The sequence below is a fragment of the Jaculus jaculus genome, chromosome 10 (genome assembly GCF_020740685.1).
Source record: "Jaculus jaculus isolate mJacJac1 chromosome 10, mJacJac1.mat.Y.cur, whole genome shotgun sequence".
In the NCBI taxonomy this organism is placed as follows: domain Eukaryota; kingdom Metazoa; phylum Chordata; class Mammalia; order Rodentia; family Dipodidae; genus Jaculus; species Jaculus jaculus.
In genome coordinates, this window is record NC_059111.1 from 76,672,652 (window position 1) to 76,691,801 (window position 19,150).

Consider the following 19,150-nt stretch of genomic DNA (forward strand, 5'->3'; position numbering starts at 1 on the left):
TTGAAAAAAGTCTAATGATATTTTTTTTCTCTTATGAATCAAATGGTTTTAAAAATCTAGATTTATTTTCCTGATTTTTCTAAGTTTAATCATTGTACTATAGTGTATTGGTGCTTGTTTCTCTGAGTTGATATTTTTAGTTAGTTAGTATAGTAGTGTGCTGTTTTCTTTACCAGTTTTTTAACTTAGAAAAGTTTCTTGACTTATAGATTTTGGCCTTGTTCTTTTGGCTTGGTTTTCCTCTTGGACTTCTATCATAGGTACATTTTGACTTGTAGTCTGTTTTTAATATTGATTACTTTCTCTAAAATGCTTTCCATGTGTAACTTGAGGCAGGCGCAACCCTAGATAATTGGGAATCTGACACAGGATTGCAAATTTAAGGTCTGCCTGTGCAATTTATAAAGATATTGTCTCAAAATAACATATAGAAAAATGTAGAAAAAGTTCTGGGTATATAGCTCAGTGGTGACTGCTTGCCTAGCCTGTGCTGTTTGAGGTCCTGTGTTCAATCTACTTTCTGTTGCTCTCAGAAATAACCGATGCTTCCCTGTCCTTTTTACTTTACTCACCACTTATATAATACTATTGTATATGTTTCTACTTCATTACCTCATCTCTGAATTTTTCTAATTATATAATTATATAATTTTCTAATTATATAATTATGGGTGATTCTTTACATATATTAGTCTTTTTACATTACCTTATACAGCTTAGTTCTGTTTAGTGGAACATCCTCCTGATGCTCTCTCATTAAGTGCAGGGATGTCTTCCTATTCCTTCTTATCATTTTTGCTTTAAAAACATTTTATGAAATTTGATCTCCACAATGCATTGCTGCTCATTTTCATATAGTATCTTTTCCTGAACTTTTTCAATGAGACAAAGTTAGAAAATCTCTAATTTTACAGAGCCAATATTCCCTTGAATCAATAAAGTGCTAAAAAATATAGCAGTGTTTAAAACTTAAAGAGCTGCATGCAGTTAGCAGTTGCCATATTGTTTTGCAAGATGCCTCTCTAGACTTCCACATTCCATTTTCTCTTCTCTCACTCCTACTCAGTGTTAGTTTCTCTGAAAGTAGTTCCTCATAGTTGTGTTTTATCCTGAAAAAGGATTCCTAGACATCATTTCTGAGATAGCACAGGGGCTCGATGGTTCTAAGTCCCTTGAATTCTTAAATTTTCAGCAGCTATCATAGAACTGGAATGAAATTCTTTACAGTAACCAGAGAACATTCCCATTCTATCAGTCAGAACCCCATGATTCCCCATTTCCTGCAACAAAAGCGTTCATACATACGTGTCTTGTGCCTTTTGGTGGTTTTCCCTCATATCTTATGTTTAGAGGTTTACTATAAAGATTATTTCTGGACTCACAATATAGCTAACTAGTTGATCTGTTTTCGTATTTCATTTGTTAATGTTGTGTTTTTAGAGAGATTAATCCTTATACTGTCTCTGCCCTGATGTCCTAAACAGTTTTAGATGATATATTTTTAAGATAAGGTTTTTCCATTAAGATTCCTTTTGCACATCATAGGATATTTTTAAAAGGAAGGAAGAAATCACCATGGACTCACTAATCAAAAACAAACCACTCATGGCATTTTAAGTATATTTCCTTCATGTTTCTTTTCTGTGCATGGTGTATTTACATAGCTGTGAGCATATATACAAGTCTGTGTTCCTATACTGTTCCTATAACATGTTTCCTATTACAAAAATTCCTAAGCATCTTTGTTTAGTAGCTATGCTAAACCTAACAAGTGGTCCATCCATTACTTCCTTAGTCAAACCTCAACATTTAGTTGATTAAAAAACAAAAACAAAAGCATTATGGTTTGTTCTGAGACAGTACCTGTTTTCTATTAAAATATCCCCTCTCAGATAACCTGTAATTTTATCCAAGCTGCTAAGGAGTTGTAATAGTTGCACCAGGCTCACATAGTCATTTCCATGACAAATGTTTATAAATAATTAACTTCTCTGAAGAGACCTCAGGGAATCACGTTAATAATTGAAGAGAAAGGTTTTGTCATCTTCATGTTGAAAATATTACTTCATCTAGAATAGAAAACTTTCTAGTAACATGTTTTGCTTGTATGGTATGCTCTATCTGTGTTTGGTGTGCATGTGGGTCTGTATACGTATGACCATATGCATCTTCAGCTTGAGCTTTTCTTTTAGTCTAGTCACCAGACTGATTCCAGTGGCCTTTCAAATTCAGCACACATAAAACTGAATGCATCATCTTCCACAAGCAAACTTCCTTGTCCTCTTTGTTTTCCTGCACAAGGAAGGTGTAAGCTCTATCTACCACATTTGCCACTGCAAGGTTTAGTAGTACATAGAAAAACAGAGTGCTAGTGGGTTGGCCATCTTCCCTCTTTTCAAAATCAGCCACGTTCAATTACTTTTATCTATTTAATATCAATTCCTCCTGACTTTCAAGCCTACTGCTACTGCCTTAGCTTGGCCCTCACCATAGTCCATGTGGGATTTATCTAGAATTTCCTAATGAATTTCCCCATTCTTACATTTGTCCCATTAATCTCCTACCTGCAGATCTCCAAATGCAAGCAACATCTACGTTTTTCTCTTGCTCAAGTAGGCTCTCTGAAGTGTAATCTGGTTTTGAAATATTTCATAGTTCTGCAGTGCTCAGAAAAATAACAATGTCATTTCTTTATTCACTAAGCACCTCCCTTCCATATTTCCTTGCAATGCCTAAAGCAGACATAGATATCTTTGGGGTGTTTAGAAAACCTCTGTCACTTCCTTTCTGTGAGATCTGCACAACCTATCAGTTTGAAATTTATTTTGCGTGTCCGTTATAGTCCTCTCTGCATTGGCACCAGTCCCAGCTAATTGTATGAGAGATCTGAGCACAAACAAGCTAGAACAAGAACAGTATTTCTGTTGGAGTTGTTGGAACCCCAATCGAGGTCTTTTGTTTGAACTAAGGGATGGAAACTCAACCCATAAACTGAGACTGCCTTTCTCAGATTTCCACATGTGCAGAAAGTAGCTTGCTAAGGCAAAGAACTAAAGCTGATGTAGGCAGAGCAGCAAGATGAGAGATCACAAAGCTCCAGCATGGGCATTACACTCTACACAGAGCTAGTTCTATTCCCAAGTCCATTTTGGCTTTAGAATTATGCAAAAAACATCTGTATCCTTAAAAGAAAAATGTCATCTCATTTATAAAAAGTAGCTGAATAGATTCCTCTTACTTGTAGTCAAAGAGTTTTAATCAAGACGCCATTCATCTTCAGCCAGGGATTTCTCTTCCTTTGTGCTTCCCTCTACCTATAAAAACTTACTATTCCTGGGCTGGAGAGATGGTGTAGTGGTTAAGCGCTTGTCTGTGAAGCCTAAGGACCCCGGTTCAAGGCTCGGTTCCCCAGGTCCCATGTTAGCCAGATGCACAAGGGGCGCACGCGTCTGGAGTTCGTTTGCAGAGGCTGGAAACCCTGGTGTGCCCATTCTCTCTCTCTCCCTCTATTTGTCTTTCTCTCTGTGTCTGTCGCTCTCAAATAAATAAATAAATAATTGATTTAAAAAAAAACCTTACTATTCCTAACATCTGCCACACATCCTAGAAATAACTCTACCCATCTGTAAACAACTTAAGAACAAAAGAAATGTCTAAGGCATGTTTGTATCATGTCAGTGTCCATGACAGTCAGAGTCCATGGATGTTTAACTCATTTCCCTCACCAGAGATTATAATTTGATGACATATAGACAGTATTTATTCTGAATAAATAGTACATTTGGCCCACATAAAGAACATTTTGTGTTTGCATGTATAAAACCTGGTGTTTTACCTACTTTTCAAAGGATAAAGATCCCAAGACCATTCCTTAGTACTGCTGAGTATGTTGACCTCTTCTCTACTTGATAGATACTCCAGAGAATGCCATGTATTTGACTGATGGCTTCCATGAGTTTTGAGGAGGAGCCAAGTCAAACATTGACCACAGCACTTTGTTAGGCCCAAAGGGAGCCACAGTTATAAAGTAATTGCTGTCCTCACAATGCTACCAACATAGCACTTCCCAAAGCTATCAATGACTTTTTGTTAAGTTCAACGTACATTTGCCCCTTCTCCACAATGCCTTCTTGTATTTCCTTTATTGCTTGCAGGAAATTGATGTATCATCTCTTTCTTATCCTTTGATTAGCCATCATCTCCTTTTTAGCTTGTTTTGTTCAGTTTTCCATAATCAAAGTCTTTGCTATATTTTTCTTCAATTTTACTATATCCTAGGCTGTTATTCCTAACTATGGCTTACTTTTATTTAATTTGGACAGGATGCTAATTTCTCAGTGACTATTCCAGCCCAGGATTTATCTCTAAGATTTGTATTTTGAGTATTTCATATCAGCACTCCAATCTCAAACCCAACATATTCAAAACCATACTTTTAGCCTTTATACCCCCAACTAAACAACAATACAATAAATAACACCTTGCACAAAATTCTATATTTTCTCTATTCCTGAACCACCCCCCAGAGAAGATCATGCTATAAACAAGTGCCTTTTTCTAATCATTCCCCCACCATCAACTACATCCCATCTTCAAATGGCATATTCTAGTTAGTTCCTTAATATCTGTACAACTTAACACTAGGGTAATTGAATAAGGATCTAAAATCTAATCCTCATAACCTAAATTTTGCCTACATCAATTTTATTTCCTTATAAATAATCTGTAATTAGTAGTGTGATAATTCCAGATAAAAATCATTTAGTTTCAATGCCATTCCTTGCTAATGATATCCATACAAAGTGACATTAGGGCAGTTAGAAAGAAAGAGGACAGAGGCAGATTTTTTTATTTAAACAAGAAATATTGGGTTGGAGAGATCACTTAGCAGTTAAGGCACTTGCCTAAGAAGCCTAAGGACCCACGTTCCACTTTCCAATTCCCATGTAAGCCAGCTGCACAAGGTGACACGGTGTGTAAGGTTGCACAAGTGCACAAGGAGGCCGACACGACTGGAATTAGATTGCAGTGGCTGGAGGTCTGGTGCACCATTTCTCACTTCTCTTTCTGGTAAGAAAAATAAATACTTAAAATTTAAAATACTTAAATATTTTTTAAAAAAAAACAAATGTTTCCTGCTCATTTTCTTGGTGTTATCTCTGCTATTTAACCAAATACAGGTTCAAAACTTATAATATAACATTTGCTTAATGGCTTATTGACACTACTTAACTGGAAATTTTCCATGTGTGGAGCTCTTTGGAGTCCCAGCTAGTAGAGAGTACATTAGATTTTGCCCTGAGAAAACGGGGTGGCCCAAACCTATCAGGGAAGTTTGGGAGAATAATAGAAAGTTTTACTTCACCTGACTGAAAAGTTAAAAAGGAAATCACAATTCATTTTGGTTATTTCAATTTTAGTTATTAATAGGATGAGAAAAAAATAAAATTTTAAATCAGTGCTCTGTTGAATAATATTAAGAAACCAACAAGAAGAGGAAAAAAGAAAACCAGGGTCTTCAGCTCCATGCACAATGAGGGAACTAGAGTAAGCCATCCCTGGGACCACTTCCAGACTCAACACACGTGAAGGAGGGCATGGAGTGGATGGGTTCTGGTGCACCAATGGAGTTGTTATCCTGTGAATCCCGGATTGCAAGAGCAGCTTCACAGAATTTCTTAAAGCTAGGAAGCTTGTACTCACAAAAGAATGATGACAAGAGCTGCTTCTGATGTGACTCATTGACTCTCTCATGCCAACTGTGAAAGGCTCAGAAAACAAAGCAGCAGTCTTCATTGGCATTAACAAGGCGACAGAAGATTCCTTGTCAGCATTCAGAGTCTGGAGAGAAAAGTATTTGAGAAAAGGACATCTCCACAATTCCACAGTGACATCACGGTCTAAAGCCACCTCGTCAGAGTGCCTAACAATCTCCACAGATTAGTACTCTTTGCCCAAAAAAACAAACCAAGAACTTAGTACTGAGATAACTAGTCCTTTTTGGTTTTTATTCTACCTGAATTAAAACTCCCCACAAACTCAAGTTCTGCCCAAAGGAAGGGGCTCTAACTCTGCTTAGAACCAGCTCCCACCCACAGAGCGTCCAGGAAGGCTGCTGGGTTACCTGAGCCGCGAGCACCGCAGGCCGCCGCCCCGCTCGTGGCCCCGCCTCTCACCTTGCTGCGCTGCACTCGGGCTGCTAAGGTGCGTGCGTCGCGCGGTGATTGGCTGCGGCCCGGCGCTGCTGGCCTGCTATTGGCTGCCTGCCTCTCTTTGTTCCCGGTCCCTGCGGCGGCCCAACTGGGCGGCGGAAGTTCGACGGCGCCGGGTGAAGTGAGTGGCTGTGGCGCTCGAGTCTCCTTCCAACCCCCAGGAGAGGAGTGGGAGACCTGGCAGGCCTGGGCGCGAGATCTCGAGCGGAGGAAGGAGCTCCCCTCGGACGCACCACCACGGACCTGGAAGCCAAGATGAAGAAGGTGAGGGTACGGGTGGCTCACCTGAGCGGGCGGTGCCGCCCCCCTGGGCGCGGACGACCGAGGAGCTCTGCCGCTCAGGGGAGTCCCGGGGCTGATGTCACGTCCCTGTGGATGGAGGGCAAGCCCCTCCCTTCCGCGGACCCCGAAGCCCCCAGTGACCGTCTCGACTCGGGCTCCGGAGCCTGCGCTCCCCAGTCTCCTCGCCAGCCAGGGGGGAGGGTGTTCGAAACTTCCCTGAGCCTGTTTCAGCCGCGCCTGCCCAGAAGCCGGTGTTGAGAGCGAGGCTCGAGATCGAGACGCTCCTGCCTGCCTGGGGACACTCCGCTTGATGGAGCCTGTGTGGTTCAGGGGCACGGATGTGGCTTTGACAGCCCAGACTTCCTCCCTTTCCGAGAGAGTGCTGATGTAATGCACTTCCTTCACACCCGTGGCTGCTGATAACTCCTTCAAGTGATGACTTTTGAGGATGGAGGGGGTGTCACTGATTGCCACAGCCCTGCCTCTCTCCTAGGGGATAGTTTGCATAGTTTGCAGCCGGTATTCTGCGCCCTAGCCTAGGGAAACCCTTTTCTCACTGCTCCAGCGTGTCCAGGCCCGCGAGCGCCCACCTGAGGAGCTCAAGGTTTCGGGGAGCCTCCGGTAGCCTGGGAGAAAGAGGTGGAGACCAGACTATGTCAACGGAACGCTAAGATCACATTCCAGTGTAACGTTCTATATTCAAGCTCTTGTTCCTAGGAATTGCCCGTTTACTTAGCAGTAAATTTGAGTCACTTTTCAAATAGAGGAGGAAGTTGAACGAAGTGAGTGAGAAAACTTGACTTTTCTTGTTCACATGTGGTTGCTAGTATTTTTATTTTATCTTCTGACTTGTGCATTAATGAATTTTATTTTACATATAGAAGTGTATTTGTGAAATTGTATTCAAATGCAAGTAGGTTAGGAAGCTGTTTACCAATATGAATTCACAATGAAACTACTTTTCGGTCCCTTATGATTAAAATCAGCACTCAGAGGGGAAGTTGAGAACCGGAGAACATGCAATACCCTCGGAGTAGTGCAATTGCATTCTAGTCTCTTCCATTTGGGATCTTCTTTAGTTTTCCTAACATGGTTTTCTAGTTAATCTTACCACTAGAAAAAGAAAATATTTGCTGGGTAGTCTTTTGTTTATTACTGCATTATTTTTAGTTTTGTGTGAGAGCTTCTTGTGTTTTTAGTTTTGTATGAGAGCTACTCTCTAATATTTGTGTTTGGGGGGTGACAGGGGTCTTTGACTGTAAAAATTGACTGGAAAGCTACTTTGTAAGAAAGACCCTTAACAGCTGAGCCTCCAGGAAAAAAAAACAAAACAAAACAAAACTACTAGCCTCCAAAAAAACACTGCTTTGTAAAAGTCAACATCTTTTGAGACTAGGGAGGTATGAGTAGGCAATGACACTGTTTTGTATGATACTATCATGGTGTCTATATGCCACATGTATTTGTCAAAACCCATAAAATAGGTAATACCCAAAGCAAACCATAATATACAGCCTGAACGTTGGAGCTAGTGTGCTGTCAGTAGGGAGGTTGTGCTGGTGTTATGTGTCTGTGTGTGTGTGTGGGGGGGGAGACGGACAGTGGAGCTTTGGGGCTTTCTGCTCAGTTTTTCTATGAACCTAAAATAGCTTTTAAGAATAGGCTATTTACATCCAAAGGTGTTGTAAAAACTCCTTGAGACCATCAGTTATTCTTGCAGGAAACTCCAAAGTTAACAATGATATGAGGTTAGAAGGAAAAAAACATATCTGGATATTTATAAGCAATTTCCTAAAATGTGGGTTATAATAATGCTTTTTTAAAAAATATTTTTGGAGCCATGCATGGTGATGCATGCCTTTAATCCAAGCGCTTGGGAGGCAGAGGTAGGAGGATCACCACTAGTTCAAGGCCACCCTGAGACTTCATAGTGAATTTCAGGTCAGCCTGGGCTACAGTGAGACCCTACCTCGAAAACCCAAACACATCTTTTTTTTTTCCCCATTTTTATTGATTTATTTGAGAGAGAGAGAAGTAAATAAAGAGGGGGGGGGGAGGGAAAGAATAGGTGCACCAGGACCTCCAGTGGCTGGACATGAACTCCAGATGTATGCACCACCTTGTGCATCAGGTTTATATGGGTACTGGGGAATCGAACCTGGCTCCTCTGGCTTTGTAAGGAAGGACTTTAAATGGTAAGCCATCTCTCCAGCCTACAATAATGTTCTTGATATATGCCATAGCTTTCCTCTTCCATCCCTCTCCCACCCACCCACCCCCGTTTCTTTAAAAAGGATATCTTGAAGGTAGGGTCTCACTCTAGTTCTGGCTCTCCAAAGATGTCCTTTCAACCAAGCATTTTCTGTCTAATTTTACTTCTTTACACTCTCCCCCTAAGAAGGCATACATAAATGTAAAGAGAGAATCCCATACCATTAATAGTCCATCTTTCACTGTATTATCATTTCTGTCAATTCTTAGAACAGTCCTCTGCCAGTAAATCAGAATTAACTAAGAAACCCCAAAGGTGTCCTGTTTGATACCCATTTGCACAACCAACTCATAGTAGACTGGATTGGATAAAAGTTTCCCAGGACAAAATACTTTGAACATTCTAGGAATACTTTTTCTGTTCTACCATAATCTAAAACTCAACTTATTTTTAACTGTTTCTTAGCAATCCACTAGAAGAAAACCTTTACAAGCCTATATCTGACTCACCCACAGAGATTTCTTATTTTAATTTGTTATCCTGGAAATTTTAAGTCTCCCTTCTATTTATGAGAGAGAGAGATAGAGGACAGGCATGCCAAGACCTCTAGCAGCTGCAAACGAACTCCAAATGCATGCATCACCTTGTACATCTAGCTTTATGTGGGTATTGGAGAATTAAACTTGGGTCCTTTGGCTTTCCAGGCAAGCACCTTAATCAATAAGCCATCTTTCTAGCCTTCCCTTCTTTTTTGTCTTGAGTATACAAGAGAAGTTATAGGTTAAATGTACCATGGAAAATGCAACTTCAAAGTTGAAATAAAGAAAAACCATTTAAATAAAATGATACTGACTTGTGTATTAAAGATGTGTAACGTTTTTCTTCTAAAGTCTTTATCATATTGTTGAATTCATGAATTATTTTCTTTGGTCACATGAAAATGTGATTCTTTTCCCATGAACATTTCTTGTGGGGGGGAAAAAAAAATAGTGGGGCATGGTGGTGCACACCTTTAATCCCAGCACTTGGGAAGCAGAGGTAAGAGGATCACCATGAGTTTGAGGCCACCCTGAGACTACATCATGAATTACATCCAGGTCAGCCTGAGTTAGAGTGAGAACCTATGTCAAAAAACATTAAGTAAAATGAAATAAATAAAGGTTTTCCTTTTTGTTTAGTGACCTAAGTGGATGATACTAGTCTAAGATTTTTTGGATGACAAAAGAATTCCATATCCTTTCTGCAAATTTGAATTGATTACCAGTCAAACCCCACTTCTACAAACACAGGGGATTTTTCCTCTATTTTGTTTTGTTTGAATTCAGTGAATGGTTGCTAGGATGTGGAAGCTAGTTTAGCTATACAGAGTTTTGTTTTAATAATATTTTAGAGAAGAATTTGACTTTTATGTCCATGCCTTGTCTTCTGAGTTACTCATTGGACCTCTTCCAGATATCTTGTCTCATCTTAGCTGACTATGTGTAAGTAGAGTCTGTCTGCTTGCAGGAAAAGAAAAAAAACAAAACAAAAAAAAAAAAAAACAAAAACAATGCCTTTGAGAAGCAGAAATAATCATTTTTGTGGTGAATGGGAAATGATGGTCCACAGCCAGCTGTTTTCCTCTTTCCTTTTTGTGCTACTCTCCCATGAGAATCTTTTTTTTTTTTTCTTTAAAACATACCAGCAGGAAAGAAAAGTTTAGTAATTTCCCTTCTACGCCTAGAATTGAGAGAGGGCTTTAATTTTACTGTTTTTTTCTTTTGTTTTAACCTTTGTTCTAACCTCTTTCTTTTGATCCATCCTAACATCTTGCATGCCTTTCACAGGATTCTTTTCTTTATTCATTTAATTTTACTCTTTAAAAAAATGAGATGGGGCTGGAGGGGTAGTTTAGTGCGATTAAGGCGTTGGCCTGCAAAGCCAAAGAACCCAGGTTTGGTTCCCCAAGACCCACATTAGCCAGATGCACAAAGAGGCACATGCATCTGAAGTTCATCTGCTGTGGTTAGAGGCCCTGGTGTGCCCAATCCCCCCCCTTCTTTGTCAAATAATAAGTAAAAATAAAATATTTTTTTAAAATGAGGTTCATGTTAATGATTAAGTCACTGGAAATCCCCTCTCTGCCTCCAAGCTTATTTTAAAAGCTTTAATTATTGTGGCCCCATCCCCCCAAAACATGATGAGTACAGGTCCTTGCTACTGGGAAAACTAGGGAACCACAAACATTATTTGCATTAGAAATGAGAATAAGACTTCCCTAACAGGAGCCCCAGAGTGACAGGAAAAGAGAAAGTGTGTGGTGATACTAATTCCCAAATCTAACATTGGTTTCTGTGTGAAGCCTTTCTTGCTGTAATAAATATTAAAGCTTTTTTGCTGAAAGTCATTGGCATAGATGGGAGTGAAAGGGAGGGCCAGGCACATGTAGGGCCTTGCATTAGAGGGGGATACTCTGTCTCAGAACAATTGCAGAAGAAAGTAAAGTGGTCCTTAGCTTAGCCAGTCTTTGTTTTCTAACTCATGATGTGATACATTACACTGATTAGATATGAACTCCCTATTATTTTTAGTTTCACTGATTGCAACTGTTGTAGGTTTTTGCTGATTTCGTTCCTTTATGCAATTCTGTGCATCAGAAATTGAAACTTTTAAATCCACTCTTGCCTGGGCACCATCACCTCACCCTGTAACACTGCTTGTGCAGTAGTGCTCATGGTCCTTGTCCAATACTAACTAATACTTACTCCTCAAAGTCTACCCCATCATAAGGTGTCCTCTTCTAGGAAATCGTTCTCCAGGTTTCTACCTCTGTGGGAAAGCATTTTCGAAAATTCCCAAAGTATGTTACCTATAATTGTCTTAAGACACTCATTCTTCTCCACTGTGGGTTACTTACCTTTGTAATATTGCCTTGTTACCAAGAATGCAAGTTTCTTAAGATACAGATTTATATTTATTGTACTTGCATGTTTTGTTTGCTATTCAGAACAATCGTATGAAGACTTGAATCTCCTTAATTTAATCATCTTGAAAAAAGATGAAGTTGTTCAGGTAGCTTGAGCTGAAATTTACCATGAACTTGTACTATAATCTGCAGTCCTTATTCCTTTCTTCATCCCACCTACCTTCTGAGTCTAATAACAGCTTGCTTATCCACTAAATATATGTTGAGTAGAACTATCTCATAAAAAGAAATAAAATAGGGTACATTTAAACATTTACTTGTTTATTTAAAGAAATTATATTTGAGCCAGGCATGGTAGCACACACCTTTAATCCCAGCACTCGGGAGGCAGAGGTAGGAGGATTGCCATGAGTTCAAGGCTACCCTGAGATAACAGAGTTAATTCCAGGTCAGCCTGGGCTAGAAATTATATTTGATAAAACAGTTCCTATTCCACTGTAGTTTTCATCTTGCTATTTCCATGTTTGTGTGTTTATCCATGTTTTATGTATCCCCTTGAGTGTATGGTACTAGAGATGAAATCTAAAAACAGATTGTGAAAAGGAATTTGGGGAAGGCTTTTACAGGCAAAGAAATTGCTTAAGCTCCAATAGCATTCTTGATGTCATGTTCTAGGATTCTTCCAACATCCCACTTTGTGTTGGGAGCCAAGAGTAATGCTGTCTTGCAGCTATTTAATGTGTTGCTGAGCAGTCATGAGTCCTCATTTGGCTGTGTTTTGTGAGCTTAGCCAGTAGCATCTGAGTCTTCAGGGGCATTTGAGTGAGTTATAGAAGAGTGTGTTCTACCTTTGAACTCTACACTTGATAGGAATCTTCGTACATAATGGCTAAACTCCTTTTCCTAGTTACAGAATGCTCATACCACTGATGTAGTAGACTAGACAGCTAAAACAGAAACACAAAGAAAGAATAAATCAGTAATAAATAAAAAGAAAAGAATCAGACTCAATGCTGAGAGGCTATTTTAATTTCCACTTCTGCATACGAAAATTCTTATATTTTAGAAAACACCTGAATGATCAGCTCTACCTCGTGATTTTATTATGGACCATAATTGTGTGGAAAAGAATTATTAAATAGGACTTCCTAGAGAAAAGATAATTAATTGGAAAAATAGGGCTACTCCCTGTCTTTATTCTCTGAAAACTAGGATAAGAATATAGCTTGGGGGCTGGACAGATGGCTTAGTGGTTAAGTCACTGGCCTGCGAAACCTAAGGACCCATGTTCAAGCTCTCCGTAGATCCCACATCAGCCAAGTGCAAGTGTAAAGTTATAATGCAAGTGTAAAGTTGCATGTGTACACTAGATGGCGCAAGCATATGGTATTCAATTTTAGTGGCTGAGGCCCTGGCATGCCAGTTCTCTCTCGCCCTCACTCTTTCTCTCCTACTCCCTTACTCTCTCTAAAAAACATATATATAGTCAAATCATTGCAGTGTGTTTAGAAATCAGAAAAAGTCAGCTTTCTTAACTTCCATTATCAGTATATCTTTAACTTAGCTTGGGGCAGATGGGTAATACCTCTGAGTCTATTTTCCTGTGATGTTGGCCACTTTGGACCCTATTTTGCATAACCATAAAAACTTAAAAAATCAATATTAGAGACATGATTTCTAAGGTTCTTCTAAATTCTTTGACTCTTTTGGCTATAAAAAATTATGTCAGCAGTCTACCAAGTATAATATGCCATGGTATGTGAAATTCACACAAACCATGAGCATGTGGATATATACATATATATAGTGAAACAGTGTAATATGTATATGTTATATAATAATGTGTATGTATGCAAGCCTAAATGAAGAGGTATAATTGTAAGTATTACTAGTTTATAATAGTACAAGTATCAGAGTAGTATAGTACATATTTATTAATGTAAAGATAAAGATATCTATAGAACAAACAGTATTTTCCCTATAAGTTTTAGCTATATATTTTTATACTTAACTGGACCATGCTCATATTTGTACGGGCATTTGAAAAGTTAAATATAATTAAGTTTATAGTGTATTTCAAAAATATGTAAGCAGTTGTAAGTAGTATGGATCAAATAAGCCTAGAAATGATATGTTACTTGGTATTTTATCATGGAAAGGTGAAAAATAAAAGAGTATTGATTGTTTTTTTAAATTTATTATTTATTTATTTATTTGATACAAAGAAAGAGAGAGGGAGAGAATGGGCATGCCAGGGCCTTCAGCCACAGTAAACAAACTCCAGATATATGCGCCCCCTTGTGCATCTGGCTTATTTGGATCCTGGAGAATCGACTGGGATCCTTTGGCTTTGCAGGCAAATGCCTTAACCGCAAAGCCATCTCTCCAGCCCAGTATTTATTGTTTTTAAATATCATCTCTCTCAAATAAGATTCTTTGTCTAAACATTGCATTTAAAAAATGTACCCAGCACTGTTCCAGACTGTGGTAGTAGTAATGAAAAACAAAGACCCCTATGTTCATGTAAGAAGTGATAGAACAAAAACCTAAAAGAAAGTAAAAGCCCCCCCCCACACACACAAAAAAAAGTAAGCATGCTTATGATCGTTGCCATCTGTAAAGCCTTTATAAGTTAACAGTATACTCGACTTCTAACACAGGGTTCTTGGGTTTGCTCTTTATAAGTTAGCAGTATACTCAATTTCTCACATAGGGTTCTTGGGCTTCACTCTTGGTTTTGCAAACTTTGGGATTCGTAACTCCTTTATCTTAAGTAATGGAAAAAGAAGCTATAAAGCAAGTCTTTAGGGATTGGAATGTGAAAGTGATCATAAATGGATACAGCTATAATTGCAGTCTTGTATCCATCCAAAAAGTACCCAGTTTTCTAATGATTACAAATGCCTTACAAACGACTCATTGAATTTTCTGCTTTCAGTCACAGGGAATTTTTGTTTGGTAACTACTGCCATGGTAACTATAACTATTATTTTTAAAGTCATTTCATTAGGTCACTAATATGTAACACAGGAAATTATACTTTTTTAAAATGATGAAAAGTTCAATAAAATTATAAGAATTTTGATTAATGAAATAAACTTCAAAGAAGGGAAAATAAACAAGACTAATGAAATTAAAAACAACTTTTATAGCTTCATTTTTCATGATTTTAAAGAAAAATAACTTCATTGTTTAGTTCAATGTCCAGGTGTTTATGTCCAGTTTAGGTATATGTCAAGTGTTGTTATTAGAGGGCAGAATTTAAAGATTACTTTTCAACTAACTCGTTTTTATCTTTGATTCTCTTATAAAAGAACTACAGCCAAATTTATAGTTAGGACCATCTACTTCCGCCTTAAGTTTTGGTGTCTGTGTGACATAGTTGCATAGGCATTGTTGTTCTTACTTGGTCATAGTCACTAAAGTAAAATGCATACTTTAGAATTCTCTGATGCCCCCTTAATCTGCTGAGAATAGGGTTTGACTGGGTTTAGACAAGGTTTTTATTTATTTATTTATTTATTTATTTACTTCTTTGTATATATATGTGTACTCTGTTAAGGCAAGTTCTCCCATTTGAATCCAAGACTTTGTGATTCAAAAAATCTCACTAGCCAGTTTGCCCCACAAATTCCCTGTTTCTGCCTATTGAGCACCATCATTTATGTGGGGGTGGGGATCTGACCTTGAATCATGGTGCTTGAGGGTCAAGTACTTTATCTCCACTGAGCCATCTCCATGGGCAAAACTTTTATAGGTAGAGTACTTTATCAGAAGCCAGTACATGGGAAATGCTGAAGTGTTGTTTGCTTAGTGACAGCAAGGCTACTACTGTATGGCATGCTGACTCACCCTCGAACCATGAATGATTCAGCCTGTGTTTATAGAGTAACCTTCTAACCACCTCAAAACTGTAAAAAGAAGTTTCAAGAAGTTCATTGTGTAGCTTATCTGAACAATGAGCCTAACAAAGAAACGGGGCTAAAAGCCTCCTCAGGTGCTTTGGTGGGAAGTCCATTCATAAGTCAAGACCACTGGAACTCACTTTGCTTTGTTTGAAAATAAAGTGATATCACTAAGATGGATTTTTGTATTTACATGAACATATCCTCTTGATAGCCTTGGTGATATGAGTGAGTCACAGTGGCAGCAGACCTGTTAAGGTGCTTACCTTCAATATATGGAGCTGGGGCTCAGCAAAAAGCTTTTGTTTGTTTTTCCTAGAGAATATGAAAAATGAAATTTAAATTTAAGATGCCAGACTCTAGACTTCATTTTCAGTATCACTCATTGAGCTTATATAGATACTCTAAAACTGGTGTCAGCTTTGGACAAGAAACAGAGAGGAGGAAAAGTGGGAGGGAGGCAAGCAAGACACATTAGCAAATTGACTTAGAGTGCTGGGTAGGATGAAGTAAACCTTGTAACACTTCCTTTTGTCTGATACGGAACCACTTAAAGAAAAATCTCTCATGGGCTAATTAAAAATACAGCAAAAATGAATTACTAAAATAAATGACTATGCTGTTTTTTTTTAAAGTTACTAAAGGTAACAGACATAAAAATATTTAATCAAAGTACTTAACAACTCATAATTGCATGCTTTTCATTTTCTTTATATGGCCCATTATAGACTAGTGGTTCACAGCTTGCCAAGTGCTACGTTTTGAATAGTACTACGATACTTGTAATACCAACAAGTATTAGAGTCGCAGAGCATAAGTAATTAACTTTAATTGGATAGACTGAGTGTGTTTAATTGAGGCGGCAACTGCTATACAACAAACTAAATTTCAGGAGGTAAAGAAGGCATTCCACAGGAAGACTGACCAGCATGCTCCACAGGTCCATGGAGATGAATATCACTGAAGGCCTGCTTGTAGCTCACACCATTAGCATTTTCTGTTTGATTCTTCTAAAATAAAGCCATTGCACAAGGGCTACAGTTGTTTGTGATTTTTCCAGGGTACAGTTTCCAGTTCAGAAAATTATCATTGAGCTAGTGCAGAAGCCTTAGCTCCTTGCCCTGTAGCCTAATTATGGCCATCTTACAGTAAGAGGACATGTCACACTGTGTGCTAGTTAGTGTTGGTTGGACTTGGCTCAGAACTGTGTGTTGACATTGTCCTGACATGTATCTTTCATCCTACTGACACCACCAATCAGCCAAAGTTTTGTTTCTCTTTCCAAACAGAAGTAGCACATAGGGAAAGTGTGGCTTAGTGTCAATACCTCAGAGCCTAGGGTATTAGGATTGCAAAGTCTTATCTTAGTGATATAGTTTTGGTCCAGCAGCAGGTACTACCAGAGTGTCTGCAGCTCCAAGGACCCTCAGTTCGTAGTACAGCAACTCTTCAGTAGCCATCATAGTAACTTTCAAGCTTTCTGGAATTCTTCCAGAGGCTGGGCCTGTCATTATCTACAATTTGGGCTCTTCTTTACTTTGGCATCCTTAATTCTCTTTTTCCCTGCTTCTCTGGTACTCTCCATCCATTCTCTCATTGTTGCTGGATATGCCTGGACTGGAAGCCCAAGGAGTTCTTTTCTCCTTAGCCAACTTAGGCCGTTCTACCTGTAGTGAAGACCACAGGTGGACACAAAACACTTCTGGGGGTTTTATTGGGATCTGGGCTGCAGCACCAGGGTCACTGTACAAGAGATGCTGTCTTCCCCACTCCACCCCCAACTGCTCCAAGGAAAGTGAGAGGAACAGGTCTGCTAGTTCTGAAAGCAGTAACATATGTACACCATTTTCCATGGGCAGGCTAGGTGCTTTCCTCCCAAACAGATCCAAGGCTGCTCTGAGGAGGTACCAGGGCTCTGAATGGGGTCATCTAGAGCAGCCTTAGGTGAGTTCATCTGAAGTTGTCATGACTGCATCAAAGTCTCCCAAGGCAGAGGTGCATTGGAGAGGTGCCATGCCAGTTGCAGTGTTCCTACCTGCTTTGTGGTAGCTTTGATCTTCCCTGGGGCATTAGATCAAAAACTCTCTGAGCAGCTCTGAGTCTCTGTGAGTTAATGTGTGGATATGTGTGATTTTCTTGAGACAGGATCTTACTCTGTTGCACACACTAGCCTGAAACTCACTCTGCATTCCAGGCTGGCCTTGAACTTGTGGCAGTCCAACAACAGCCTCCTGAATGCTAGGATTACAGGTATGAGCCACTAAGCTCAGAATTAATGTTTTGTTTGAGATAGGATCTCATATAGTTCAAACTTGCCTTGACCTTACAATGGCTACTGTAAGTTACGGACCTCCTCCTTTCTTATATATTTCCACCGCCACATCTGGATTTTTTAAATTTATTTTTAAATAATTTTTTATTGGCAACTTTGTAATTATAGACAATAAGCCATGATAATTCCCTTCCCCATCACTTTTCCCTTTGCTACTCCACTCTCCATCATATCTTCTCTCAATTAGTCTCTCTTTTGTTTTGATGTCATGATCTTTTCCTCCTATTATGATGATCTTAGGTAGGTAGTGTCAGGCACTGTGAGGTCAAGGATATCCAGGCTATTTTGTGTCTGAAAGATTGTATTGTAAGCAGTCCTATCCTTTGGCTCTTAAAATTCTTTTCACCACCTCTTATGCAATGGACCCTGAGCATTGTAAGGCGTGATAGAGATGTTTCAGTGATGAGCACTTCTCTGTCATTTCTTCTCAGCACTATGGTGCATACCATTTGAATTATACCAGAGGTGACTGCCATCTGAAAAGAGAAGCTTCTCTAACCAAAGGTGAGAGAGAGTAGCATTAATGTATGAGTATGAACATGTAGAGAAGTGCTTACAAGGCAGTTTGGTTAGCCAGACACTAGCAAGTGTTACCCACCTAGGACTCATGACCTCCGCCATCATAGGTTTTTAGTCTCAGTCATGTGTTCTCTCCCATGGAGTGGGCCTCCAGCCCAATTAGAGGGGGGTTGTTTTCCCTCATAACAGACAAGCCATTATTGTACCCATTGGCTCATTTAGCCTAGCTGGCCAACTTAAGGCTTGCAGTGTCCACTGTTGTTTAACTCCACTGATGACTTCTCTCTCTCTCATGTAGTGTAGCTTTTTCCAGCTTTCAATCAGCTGGTGAACAGGGAGGAGGTGTTCAGCTCAGTTCCTTCAAGATTTCTTAGTGACTTTGCAGCCCTAGCATGTGGAGTCTTCGGCAGTAGGGTCTTACCATCTATTCCTAGTGGGAAACCAAGAGCCTTGGTAATAACCTCTAGTGATTTGGGGGCATCACCGACTTCCCTGGCCAACAGCTCACTGGAGATATCCCATCCCTGCCACTGAAACTTTTCTAGTTACAATCTATGGTTTCTGGGTGTGCCATTCTTCAAAAGAGTAAGTTTCCATATGGCTTATTCATACCTCCTTAGATTTTGAATAACTCTTCCCCGTACCCTCCCTTTACTCAATCTGTTCCCCTGACCTCACTTAGGCCTTCCTACCCCTAGTATTTTGTTCATCTACTTACTTATATACAATACCATCTCCTAAGTCCTCCTCTTTCTTGCTTACTGGCCTCTGCTACTGAGTTTT

The 19,150-nt window shown here is 39.3% G+C and overlaps 1 protein-coding gene across 1 annotated transcript in view; it reads left to right on the forward strand.

Moving 5' to 3' along the window:
* The first annotated feature begins 6,279 nt into the window (after nt 1-6,279).
* Tes (testin LIM domain protein) overlaps nt 6,280-19,150 on the forward strand; it is a 58,245-nt gene continuing 45,374 nt past the window's right edge. The window contains exon 1 of the mRNA XM_004658567.3: nt 6,280-6,476. Within this exon, the coding sequence (XP_004658624.2) occupies nt 6,468-6,476 (9 nt within the window). The 5' untranslated portion in view covers nt 6,280-6,467. The remainder of the gene's footprint in view (nt 6,477-19,150) is intronic.